At 46.0% G+C, this 12,821-nt stretch overlaps 1 protein-coding gene across 1 annotated transcript; it reads left to right on the forward strand.

Annotated features, from left to right (window-relative positions):
* Positions 1 to 675: 675 nt before the first annotated feature.
* On the forward strand, positions 676 to 12,257 carry LOC144592505 (proteinase-activated receptor 1-like). The gene is made up of 2 exons (XM_078397108.1): positions 676 to 804; positions 10,987 to 12,257. Exons 1-2 carry the CDS (start codon positions 738 to 740, stop codon positions 12,183 to 12,185), a joined length of 1,266 nt encoding a protein of 421 aa, XP_078253234.1. The 5' UTR covers positions 676 to 737; the 3' UTR covers positions 12,186 to 12,257.
* Positions 12,258 to 12,821: the final 564 nt, after the last annotated feature.

Below are 12,821 nucleotides of genomic sequence, written 5' to 3' on the forward strand. Positions count from 1 at the left end.
AGAGATGTGTGATTGAGAAATCGACTGGAGCCGGCGAGCGATCATCGGCGGTGGCAACAGAGAGAGCCGCGGTCACTACTCTATCTCTCTCTCCCTCTCTCCCTCTCTCCCCCTCTCCCATTCTCTTCCTCTCTCCCCCCTCTATCTCTCTCCCCCTCTATCTCTCTCCCCTTCTCCTCTCCTCCCTCTCTCTCTCCCGTCTCCCCCTCTCCTCTCCCCCCTATCTCCCCCCCTCTCCCATTCTCTCTCCCCCTCTCTCTCTCCCCCTCTCTCTCTCCCCCTCTCTCTCTCCCCCTCTCTCTCTCTCCCCCTCTCTCTCTCTCCCCCTCTCTCCCTCTCTCTCTCTCTCTCCCCCTCTCTCTCTCCCCCTCTCTCTCTCTCTCCCCCTCTCTCTCTCCCCCTCTCTCTCTCTCCCCCTCTCTCTCTCCCCCTCTCCCTCTCTCCCTCTCCCCCTCTCTCTCTCTCCCCCTCTCTCTCTCCCCCTCTCTCTCTCTCTCCCCCTCTCTCTCTCTCCCCCTCTCTCTCTCTCCGTCCGCTCACTGCGGAACAACCTCCTCTCTCAGTCGCTGCCAACTGCCCAGCATCGCAGCGAAGGGGAGAGGTGGGGTGAAGGGGTGGGTGGGTGAGTGAGTCATTGAGTGGGTGGTCGCCGTCGTTCATCACTGTGAGCAGCGCCAGCGAGCAACTCTACCAACATATCCAGAGTCCGGAGTTTATTCCGGAAACAACGCCCGGGGATGATTTGCAAAGTTCTCCTCGTGTTGTGGGTCGTGTTGCTCCCCGCCGTCTCGTCTCGCAAACACGGTAGGAAAACTTTGGTATACTTGCACCTCGAGATATGTGGGGCGGGGGGGGGGGGGGGGGGGGAGCCCTGCAGATGCTGGTTTACACCGAAGATAGACACAGATAGCTGGAGTAACTCAGGCAGCATCTCTGGGGAGAAGGAATGGGCGACGTTTCGAGTCGAGACCTTTCTTCAGACTGATGTCAGACCTCAAGATAGTTGCTTCACGTTAGAGAAATCATGAGAATATAATACAGGCGGTTTCTATCGCGGATCGCGTTTCTAAATGTCCCAACTCCCGTATACACTGGAATTTAGAAGGATGAGAGGAGATGTTATCGAAACGTATAAGATCCAAAGACGTACAGGTATGTAGGTTAATTGGCTGGGTAAATGTTTAAAAAATTGTCCCTAGTGGGTGTAGGATAGTGTTAATGTGCGGGGATCGCTGGGCGGAACGGACTTGGTGGGCGGAGAAGGCCTGTTTCCGGCTGTATATATATGATATGATGATATGATTATTAAGGGGTTGGACGCGTTAGAGGCAGGAAACATGTTCCCAATGTTGGGGGAGTCCAGAACAAGGGGCCACAGTTTAAGAATAAGGGGTAGGCCATTTAGAACTGAGATGAGGAAAAACTTTTTCAGTCAGAGAGTTGTGAATCTGTGGAATTCTCTGCCTCAGAAGGCAGTGGAGGCCAATTCCCTGAATGCATTCAAGACATAGCTGGATGGAGCTCTTAAGGATAGCGGAGTCAGGGGGTATGGGGAGAAGGCAGGAACGGGGTACTGATTGAGAATGATCAGCCATGATCACATTGAATGGTGGTGCTGGCTCGAAGGGCCGAATGGCCTCCTCCTGCACCTATTGTCTATTGTCTATAACTCGTCGTGCAGAGTGAGTCAATCATTGAGTATAAGACAATAACTGCAGATGCTGGTACAAATCGAAGGTATTTATTCACAAAATGCTGGAGTAACTCAGCAGGTCAGGCAGCATCTCAGGAGAGAAGGAATGGGTGACGTTTCTTCAGACTAAAGAAGGGTCTCGACCCGAATCGTCGCCCATTCCTTCTCTCCTGAGATGCTGCCTGACCTGCTGAGTTACTCCAGCATTTTTGAATAAACGAGTCGATCATTGAGATCAGTTAATGGGGTCCGGATCTAAAGCTCCTGAAAATGTAGGAACGGGGAAAACTGCAGATGCTGGTTCACACCAAAGATAGATGCAAAGTGCTGGAGGCACTCAGCGGGTCAGGCAGCATCTCTGGAGGAAAAGGGGAATAGGTCTCTCTGTCGTATGTCTTTTAGACCTGCAGCTCCGTTGAGGCGAGCCAGGCCAACTGTTGTGATATTGTAGGGACTACTTTATTGTATCACAAGGACTACTTTGTTTGCCTGTGTAGTAATGTGTATATAAGGTAATGATGTGATTAGGTGGCCACTCTGGTTCCAGGTAGCCACGGAATAAACAGCCTGGAGTTAAGCTCCAACATTGTAACCTTTTACACACGTGTACTTGTGGTCCGTCCAGAGTCTCAACAAAGGTACAACAGGTACCGGACCACGAAGTACAACACCAACGTGTCATCGTCCAGGTCAATCAGACCTTGTTCACCATTCGGTGGCCGGTATTTGGGGCTTCTGGTGACTGGTGACTCGGAAAAGGAAGGTGGGGAGAGCCTGGTTCGCCAAAAAAACAACCCAATTCCCCTTCCCGCGGTCTTTGTGGCATAGACTCGATGGGCCGAACAGCCGTAATTCTGCTCCGAAAACGTATGGACTTTCCCTTCTGCCCGCACACTGCGTGTGTACGTGAGCTTGTCACACGGCGCTCTAACCACTTCATTAAAAGTCTGAACCTAGAACCACAAGAACAGGCCCTTCGGCCCACAATGTCTGTGCCAAACAGGATGCCAAGACCCTGTAGGAAAGAAAACTGCAGATGCTGGTTTCAATCGAAGGTAGACACAAAATGCTGGAGTAACTCAGCGGGACAGGCAGCATCCCTGGAGAGAAGGAATGGGTGATGTTAAGAGACCCGAAACGTCACCCATTCCTTCTCTCCAGAGATGCTGCCTGACCCGCTGAGTTACTCCAGCTTTTTATGTCTACCTATGATACCAAGACCATCTCTTATCTGCTTGCACATAATCCATATCTCTCCATTCCTTGCATATCCATGCGCTAATCCAGAAGTCTTATAAACACCACCAAATAAGGCTTGGACCCGAAATGCCGTCTGTCCGTTCCCTCCACAGACCCACTGCGTTCCTCCAGCATTTTGTGCGTTGCTTAAGTAAGTGAGCAATTGCCCTATTCTGCTTACCAACAGCCCTGCCTGGCTTGTGTTCCTAGGCAGGAGTCTGAAGAAGGGTCTCGACCCGAAACGCCACCCATTCCTTCTCTCCTGAGATGCTGCCTGACCTGCTGAGTTACTCCAGCATTTTGTGGAATAAATACCTTCGATTTGTACCAGCATCTGCAGTTATTTTCTTATATTCCTAGGCAGGAGGTTCACTGGGAAGTGTTTTGAAATGGAGACACAAGAGATTGAGTGGGCCAAAAGGGCCTGTTTCACTAAACTAAACTAAACTGAACTCTAGTTGTTGGTACAATGTGTAGGAAGGAACTACAGATGCTAGTTCTTGGTAGATAGACCCAAAAAGCTGGAGTAACTCAGCGGGACAGGCAGCATCTCTGGAGAGTTTTTGGTGGGATGATTCAGTTGCCGGACATAAACACACATGGGAAAGGACTTCACCAAGCCTTGAAATCCACTTGCAATAACATCACAAATCTCCCCGTTGTGTGAAACACAGAATTAGATGTTTTCGTATCCAACATTCCCTACCTTTTACTTTGATCGCATTTGTGTGACAACTCATAGAAACATAGAAAATAGGTGCAGGAGGAGGCCATTCGGCCTTTTGAGCCAGCACCGCCATTCATTGTGATCATGGCTGATCATCCACAATCAGTAACCCATGCCTGCCTTCTCCCCATATTTCTTGATTCCGCTAGCCCCATGAGCTCTATCTCTTAAATTCATCCAGTGAATTGGCCTCCACTGCCCTCTGTGGCAGAGAATTACACAAATTTACAACTCTGGGTGAAAAAGTTTCTTCTCACTTCAGTTTTAAATGGCTTCCCCTTTATTCTAAGACTTTGGCCCCTGGTTCCGGACTCCTCCAACATTGGGAACATTTTTCCTGCATCCAGCTTGTCCAGTCCTTTTATAATTTTATATGTCTCTATAAGATCCCCTCTCATCCTTCTAAACTCCAGTGAATACAAGCCTAGTCTTTACAATCTTTCCTCATATGACAGTCCCGCCATCCCAGGGATCAATCTCATGAACCTACGTTGCACTGCCTCAATTACAAGGATGTCCTTCCTCAAATTAGGAGACCAAAACTGTACACAATACTCCAGATGTGGTCTTTCCAGGGCCCTTTCCAACTGCAGAAGAACCTCTTACTCCTATACTGAAATCCTCTCGTTATGAAGGCCAACATGCCATTAGCTTTCTTCACTGCCTGCTGTACCTGCACGCCAACTTTCAGTGACCGGTGTACAAGGGCACCCAGGTCTCGCTGCACTTCCCCCTTACCTAAACTGACACCATTGAGATAATAATCTGCCTCCTTGTTTTTGTCACCAAAGTGGATAACCTCACATTTATCTACATTATACTGCATCTGCCACACATTTGCCCACTCACTCAACCTGTCCAGGTCACCCTGAAACCTCCTAAAATCCTCTTCGCAGTTCACACTGCCACCCAGCTTTGTGTCATGTGCAAATTTGCTAGTGTTACTTCTAATTCCTTCGTCCAAATCATTAATATATGGTAAACAGTTGCGGCCCCAACACCGAGCCTTGTGGTACTCCACTCGCCACTGCCTGCCATTCTGAAAAGGACCCGTTTACTCCTACTCTTTGCTTCCTGTCTGCCAACCAATTCTCTATCCATGTCAATACCCTCCTCCCAATACTATGTGCTCTAATTTTGCTCACAAATCTCCCGTGCGGGACCTTATCAAAGGCTTTCTGAAAGTCTAGATACACTACATACACTGGCTCCCCTTCATCCATTTTACTTGTCACATCCTCACTAAATTCCAGAAGATTAGCCAAGCATGATTTCCCTTTCATAAATCCATGCTGACTTGAACTTATCCTTTTACTGCTATCCAAATGCACCGTTATTACCTCTTTAATAATTGACTCCAGCATTTCTGAGTTAGATAGAGCTCTAGGGGCTAGTGAAATCAAGGGATATGGGGAGAAGGCAGGCAAGGGTCATTGATTGTGGACGATCAGCCATGGTCACAATGAATGGCGATGCTGGCTCGAAGGGCCGAATGGCCTTCTCCTCCACCTATTTTCTATGTTTCTATCTTTGCCACCACCGATCTCAGGCTAACCGGACTGTAATTCCCCGTTTTCTCTCGCTCCTTTCTTGAAAAGTGGGATAACATTAGCTATCCTCCAATCCACAGGAACTGATCTTGAATCTATTGAACATTGGAAAATGATCACCAATGCGTCCACTATTTCTAGAGCCACCTCCCTGAGGACCCTGGGATGCAGACCATCAGGCCCTGGGGATTTATCAACCTTCAGTCCCATCAGTCTACCCAATACTATTTATCGCCTAATGCAAATTTCTTTCAGTTCCTCTACCCCCCTAGTCCTCCAGTACATCTGGGAGATTGTTTGTGTCTTCCTTAGTGAAGACAGATCCGAGGTACATGTTCAACTCTTCTGCCATTTCCTTGTTACCCATAATAATTTCATCCGTGTCTGCCTTCAAGGGACCCACATTTGACTTTGCTACTCTTTTTCTCTTAACATATCTAAAGCTTTTACTGTCCTTCTTTATATTCTTGGCCAGATTCCCCTTGTACTTCATCTTTTCAGCCCGTATTGCCCGTTTTGTTACCTTCTGTTGTCCTTTGAAAGTTTCCCAATCATCTTGCTTCCCGCTATTCTTTGCTGTGTTATACATCTTTTCTTTTAGTTTGATTCCATTCCTAACTTCCCTTGTCAGCATAAACTCAGACTTTAGCCGCTTTCCCTCGTGTGATTGAGTTGCCTCCCCGCCTATAGCAATTTAGAAAGGGTAAATGGAAGCAGACATTGCAGGCGACTGATAGAACAACATGACTCACTGTTTGTCGTGAAGAGTGATTGTTACAGGTTTTCAGAGATTTTCCAGATGTCTTTAGAGGTTCGACAGTTAACAAAGAGATTAACAGAATACATAGACGAGATAGAAGAAATAATTGACAAATTGTAACTCTCTTGCCTTGAATGCAATAAAAACCCTACATGGTGCTTACAAGGCATGAAACATGTTATGCTTGTAGTTACAGGAAAACCAAAGAAAAATGATTTAGAAGCTGATTTAAAAATCTATTCAATCCAAAGCTTTTAATTCTATTTAGTATCGTGCGTTTTTATGTTTCACTAACAGTATTTAAGAATCCTCCATGGACTGAAACCTTTCTTTTCACTTTATAATTTTCTCTTTGAATTCCTTTCCCCAAAAGCAAAACCAGATGTTGACCATTTACAGTTAAATTGTAAATGGTCATTAAATGGTAAATTGACCATTAAATTGATAACAGGCAGTCTTGGAAGTCTATCCTGCCTAGTCAAACCGCATGTCAAAAACCTCGGCATGATATTTGACTCTGCATTAAAATTTGATAAGCAAGTCAACGCTGTGGTAAAAGCCAGCTTCTTCCAACTTCGTACCATAGCTAAAATCAAACCTTTCCTCCAATTCGACTACACAGAAAAAATCATTCACGCTTTCATTTCCTCCCGCCTAGACTACTGCAACTCCCTATACACTGGGATCAGCCAATCTTCCCTGTCCCGCCTGCAACTGGTCCAAAACGCCGCAGCGAGACTCCTGACGGGTACCCGTAAAAGGGACCACATCACCCCGATTCTGGCCTCTCTCCACTGGCTCCCTGTACGGTACAGAATCAACTTCAAGCTCCTCCTATTCACGTATAAAGCCCTAAATGGACACTCCACCCCCTACATCAAAAATCTTCTAACCCCCCTCTCGAACTCCAGGTCCCTCAGGTCGGCCGACTTGGGGCTACTCACTATCCCGCGGTCTAGGCTTAAGCTCAGGGGTGACCGCGCTTTTGCGGTTGCAGCTCCTAGACTGTGGAACAGCATCCCTCTCCCCATCAGAACTGCCCCCTCCATCGACTCCTTTAAGTCCAGGCTCAAAACCTATTTCTACTCCATAGCGTTTGAGGCTCATTGAGGAGGCGCTGTGAACTGTTTGCGTGCTACTATATGTCTCTTTTTTTTTTTTTTTCCATTGGAACCTAATCAGATGTACAGCACTTTGGTCAACGTGGGTTGTTTTTAAATGTGCTATACAAATAAAATTGACTTGACTTGACAGTAAACTTAAGTGCTTTCAGACTGAGTGACATTTTGGTGACGTAATCTTTAGTGCATACTTTTTGCATTATTTGCGTTGGAAAACAAAATAACGCGACAATGCTTTAAAATGGAAAGGAGTGGAAATGTGGAGCGCCCCAGCTAGGTTCTAAAATGAAAATTAATTGCTTAGTGCTTTTCATCAAAGCAATTCTCCGTGATTCTGAGGTCACTTTATTTCCAAAACAATTGTTTCTTTTAAGATGAAAAAATGATGTCCTTCCAATCTCTTCCAATTGTTTTAGTACAATCACTCTGCAATGTTTCGTGATTCAATCTAATTTTGAGGAGTGACTGAAAAGAATTATTTATTCCCCTGCCCTTTCACTAAATGAATAAACTTTATGGATTTCAGAGAGGTAACTAGCTGTTGCTTCACTTTACAAGGTGGAAAATTGTGGAAAATTGAGGGCGGGGGAGATGGTGGCACAGCGGTAGAGTTGCAGCCTCATCGGCGCCAGGAATCCGGGTTCGATCCCGACAACGGGTGCTGTCTGTATGGAGTTTGTTCCCTGTGACCTGCGTGGGTTTCCGCCAACACTCCAAAGATTTACAGGGTTGAAGGTTAATTGGCTTGGTATTATAAATTGTCCGGTGGCCGAACACTTCAACTCCCCCTCCCATTCCCAGTCTGACCTTTCTGTCATGGGCCTCCTCCAGTGCCATAGTGAGACCCACCGGAAATTGGAGGAACAGCACCTCATATTTCGCCTGGGCAGTTTGCAGCCCACTGGTATGAACATCGACTTCTCCATCTTTAGATAGTTCCTCTGTCCCTCCCGTCCCCTCCTCCTTCCCAGATCTCCGTCTATCTTCCTGTCTCCACCTATATCCTTCCTTTGTCCCGCCCCCCTTGACATCAGTCTGAAGAAGGGTCTCGACCCGAAACGTCACCCATTCCTTCTCTCCCGAGATGCTGCCTGACCTGCTGAGTTACTCCAGCATTTTGTGAATAAACACCTTCGATTTGTACCAGCATCTGCAGTTATCTTCGTATATTATAAATTGTCCCTGGTGTAAGTTTTATTGCAAGTTTTCTATGTCTAAGTTAATACCCTTCCCTAACTCTTATCTTTTAGTTTAGTTTAGTTTGGAGACACAGCGCAGAAACAGGCTCTTCAGCCCACCGAGTCCGTGCCGTCCAGCAATCCCTACACATTAACACTATCCTACACACACTAGGGACATTTTGTTTACATTTATACCAAGTTAATTAACATACAAACCTGTACGTCTTTGGAGTGTGGGAGGAAACCGAAGATCTCGGAGAAAACCCACGCGGGTCACGGGGAGAACGTACAAACTCCGTACAGACAGCACCCGTAGTCAGGATCAAACCGTGTCTCTGGCTCTGTAAGGTAGTAGCTCTAACGCTGCACCACCGTGCCGCCCTGAAATATGAGAATGATACAAGAATATGTGGGAGGGCATGCTGTGAAGTTCTTAATAGATTACAAATACGTTGTGTGAGTGGGTGGAACATTTAGCCAATGTAATTTAATATAGGAATGTGTGAGATTGTGTCTTTTGGTAAAAGGAATCAAAAACAGGCAATTATGTAAATTGAGAGAGATTGCAAATGAGTATAGTACTAAGGAGTGATCAGTGAAGAAGGGTCTCGACCCGAAACGTCACGCATTCCTTCTCTCCTGGGATGCTGCCTGACCTGCTGAGTTACTCCAGCATTTTGTGAATAGACAATAGACAATAGGGGCAGGAGGAGGCCATTCGGCCCTTCGAGCCAGCACCGCCATTCAATGTGATCATGGCTGATCATTCTCAATCGGTACCCCGTTCCCACTTTCTCCCCATACCCCCTGACTCCGCTATCCTTAAGAGCTCTATCTAGCTCTCTCTTGATTGCATTCAGAGAATTGGCCTCCAATGCCTTCTGAGGCAGAGAATTCCACAGATTCACAACTCTCTGACTGAAAAAGTTTTACCTCATCTCCATTATAAATGGCCTACCCCTTATTCTTTAACTGTGGCCCCTGGTTCTGGACTCCCCCAACATTGGGAACATGTTTCCTGCCTCTTAAGTGTCCAACCCCTTAATAATCTTATACGTTTCGATAAGATCCCCTCTCATCCTTCTAAATTCCAGTGTATACAAGCCAGGTCGCTCCAGTCTTTCAACATATGACAGTCCTGCCATTCCGTTATGTATGTACTTGCATCGTAAGATCCCTCTGCACCTCAATCTTAATAGGAATCTTGCCATTAACAGTATACTTTCCCCATCCATTTGGCTTCCAAAAGTGTAAATGTAAGGATAAATTCACGATGTTCCAATCTACCTCCTTGAGGCTTTTGTACTTTTAACTTAATTGCATTTTCTCTGTAGCAGTCCTGTTGTATTGTTTTCAGTTTATTTTCTTGTTTGCACTACTTGATGTACTTCTGCATGGATTGCATGCAAAACCAAGTCTTTCATTGTTTCTCAGCACACGTGACTATAATAAACCAACGGCAAACCTTAGAAATAGGGAAGTATTGCTATATTTGCCGAGGGTTGTAGGTAGTGAGGCCATACGTGGAATTCTACATATAGTTTTAGGCTGCTTAGGCAGTCTAGAAATTATTTATGAGGCTAATTCATGGAATGAAACTGTATGTTATCATGACCAGCTACAAATTTAGGGCTTAGTTTAGTTTGCTTTAGTTTAGAGATACAGCATGGAAAGAGGCCCTTCGGCCCACCGGGTCCCCGCCGACCAGCAATCCCCACTTACGGTGGTACAATGGTAGAGTTGCTGCCTTACAGCATTTGCAGCGCCGGAGACCCGAGTTCGATCCCGACTACGGGTGCTGCCTGTACGGAGTTTGAAAGTTCACTGTCACTGGAGAACATAAGATCATAAGTGATAGCAGCAGAATTAGGCCATTCAGCCCATCAAGTCTACACCGCCATTCAATCATGGCTGATCTATCTCTCCCTCCTAACCCCATTCTCCTGCCTACTCATAACCTCTGTCACCTGTACGAATCAAGAAAACAAACAATCAAGAGACCATTTAAATGGTTCAATGGTGCTTTATATGTCACACATGTGACTGCACACAGTTCTTTTTGTACGTATTACACATAATGGCGCCTCCATTTTTGGAGCCATTATTCAAAGTCCAGAGTCCGGTCGGGCCCGTGCGCTCGATGTACTGGAGCGGTTCCCGTGAACCGACATCCCTCTCCTCTCCTCTCCTCTCCTCGCACGGCCATCTTTGTGTCCCGGAAGCGCCTCCTGCAGCTGACCTGAAGGTGCTGGAGGCATTACCCTTGTTCACCCTCCCACCGACCCTCGATCCTCACGTCCAACGTCTTTCCCACAGACAGCTGTGGAGGCCGAGTCTGTGCATATTTTTCAGGTGGCGATTAACAAATTCTTGATTAGTAAGGGTGTCAGAGGTTGTGGGGAGAAGCAGGAGAATGGGGATGAGAGGGAAAGATAGATCAGCCATGATTGAATGGCGGTTTCCCTTATCGTGTAAATGGATTGTAAATAGATTGATTTGTAATCATGCATTGTCTTTCTGCTGACTGGTTAGCACGCATTAAATGCTCTTCACTGTACCTCGGTACACGTGACAATAAACTAAAACTGAACTGAGTAGACTAGACTCAGGTATTGTATGGAATTAGGTATGGCCTAATTCTGCTCCTGAAACTTGTGAACTTATGTTTCAGTAATTCAGAAAATAACTTTTGGACTTTTTACTTCTGCATTTCAGGGAACCGTTCACGTAGCAACATTGGGCTCAGAACCTTTGTGAGTACTAAGGGTTCTAAACCGTATGTAGTTACCAACTGCGACGGGGAAGGCTCAGGCCCGTGTGATGGAAGTGGATTCGGAGATGGATCTGGATCTGGACTGGATAAAAATACGTCCATTAACTTTGTTCGAAACACCAATGAATACCCCGCGACCATCTCAGATACAGCGAGACAATATCTAACCAGCCGATGGATCACTGTGTTTGTCCCTTCTGTTTACACCGGTATTTTTGCAGTCGGGCTGCTTTTCAACTGCATAGCAATCTTAACCATGTACTTTAAAATAAAGTTTGATAAGCCGGCGACGACATACTTGTTCAATTTGGCCGTAGCAGATTTGCTGTTTTTGCTGCTGCTTCCGTTCAAGATCTGTTACTATTTTTCTGGCAATAATTGGTACTTTGGTTCCTTCCTCTGCCGAATGGTCAGTGGTGGTTTCTACGCCTACATGTGCTGCTCGGTGTTGCTGATGATGTGCATCAGCGTGGACCGTTTTGTGGCTGTGGTCTTCCCGATCAGATCCTCCTCGTGGAGGAGCCCCAGGCGCGCCCTTGGCGTTTGCCTCCTCGCCTGGCTTCTCGCCCTGGGTGGCGCCATGCCGCTCTTCGTGGTCGAGCAAACGGTTTACGTCACCAACCTGAACATCACCACCTGCCACGACGTGCTTCCCCTCTCCACACAGCAGACCTACTTCACCTATTACTTCCCTGTTCTGTGCGCTCTGTTCTTCTTCATCCCCCTGGTCGTGACCACCGTCTGCTACGTGGGGATCATTTCCACTCTTTCGTCCACCAACGTGGCAAACAAATGCAAGAAAACGTCAGCCATCAGGTTGGCTGTGATTGTGCTGCTTGTGTTAATTGTCTTCTTTGCACCAACTAACATCATTTTACTCATCCACTATGTTCATCTTAATGATGCTCCAGATGAAAGCCTCTACTTTGTTTACATACTGTGTGTGTGTATTGGCAGCTTAAGCTGTTGCCTCGACCCTTTCATTTATTATTATGCCTCCTCTCTGTTCCAAAAGCATCTTAAGAATCTTTTTTGTTCTCGGGAGGTTGCTAAACCTGGGAGCAGTCAAACAGGATCTAAGAGTTGTAAAACAGGCACTGCTACTAACGATGATAATGGCTACAGAAAATTATTAGTCTAAACTGATCACAATATTTTCAGTCAGAGGGTGGTGAAGGTGTGGAATTCTCTGCCTCAGAAGGCAGTGGAGGCCAGTTCGTTGGATGCTTTCAAGAGAGAGCTGGATAAAGCTCTTAAGGATAGCGGAGTGAGGGGGTATGGGGAGAAGGCAGGAACGGGGTACTGATTGAGAGTGATCAGCCATGATCGCATTGAATGGCGGTGCTGGCTCGAAGGGCTGAATGGCCTACTCCTGCACCTATTGTCTATTGTCTATTGTCTATAATAATCTTGCCTTTTAGTATTTGTAATCATTTTTTTTAAAGGTACAATGAGCTGTAATTAGATATAATCATTATATATTTACCAACTTTTTTGCTATATTGTGTTTTGATGATTTTTAGGTTTTATATGCTCAAATGTTTTATTTGTTTTTATCAATCCATGTATCTGATAAATGTATGATTTAAGTCAAACTCACCAATACTGGTAATATTTCATAACGCAGGGCATTTGTTGGGTATATTCAGAATACGGTTATCATCACAATTCCATGTTTACTTTGGTTCAGTGATTTAGCATGGAAACAGGCCACTTGGCCCACTGAGTCCATACCAACCATCGAAGGTATTTATTCACAAAATGCTGGAGTAACTCA

The sequence above is a fragment of the Rhinoraja longicauda genome, chromosome 3, assembly GCF_053455715.1.
Source record: "Rhinoraja longicauda isolate Sanriku21f chromosome 3, sRhiLon1.1, whole genome shotgun sequence".
NCBI lineage: Eukaryota > Metazoa > Chordata > Chondrichthyes > Rajiformes > Arhynchobatidae > Rhinoraja > Rhinoraja longicauda.

What these genes read in the sequence shown, in the direction of transcription:
- LOC144592505 (XM_078397108.1), top strand. Translation starts at nt 738, where the DNA reads ATGATTTGCAAAGTTCTCCTCGTGTTGTGGGTCGTGTTGCTCCCCGCC. An exon ending in CGTCTCGTCTCGCAAACACG is followed by an intron (nt 805 to 10,986) that starts GTAGGAAAACTT and finishes TCTGCATTTCAG; the next exon opens with GGAACCGTTCACGTAGCAAC.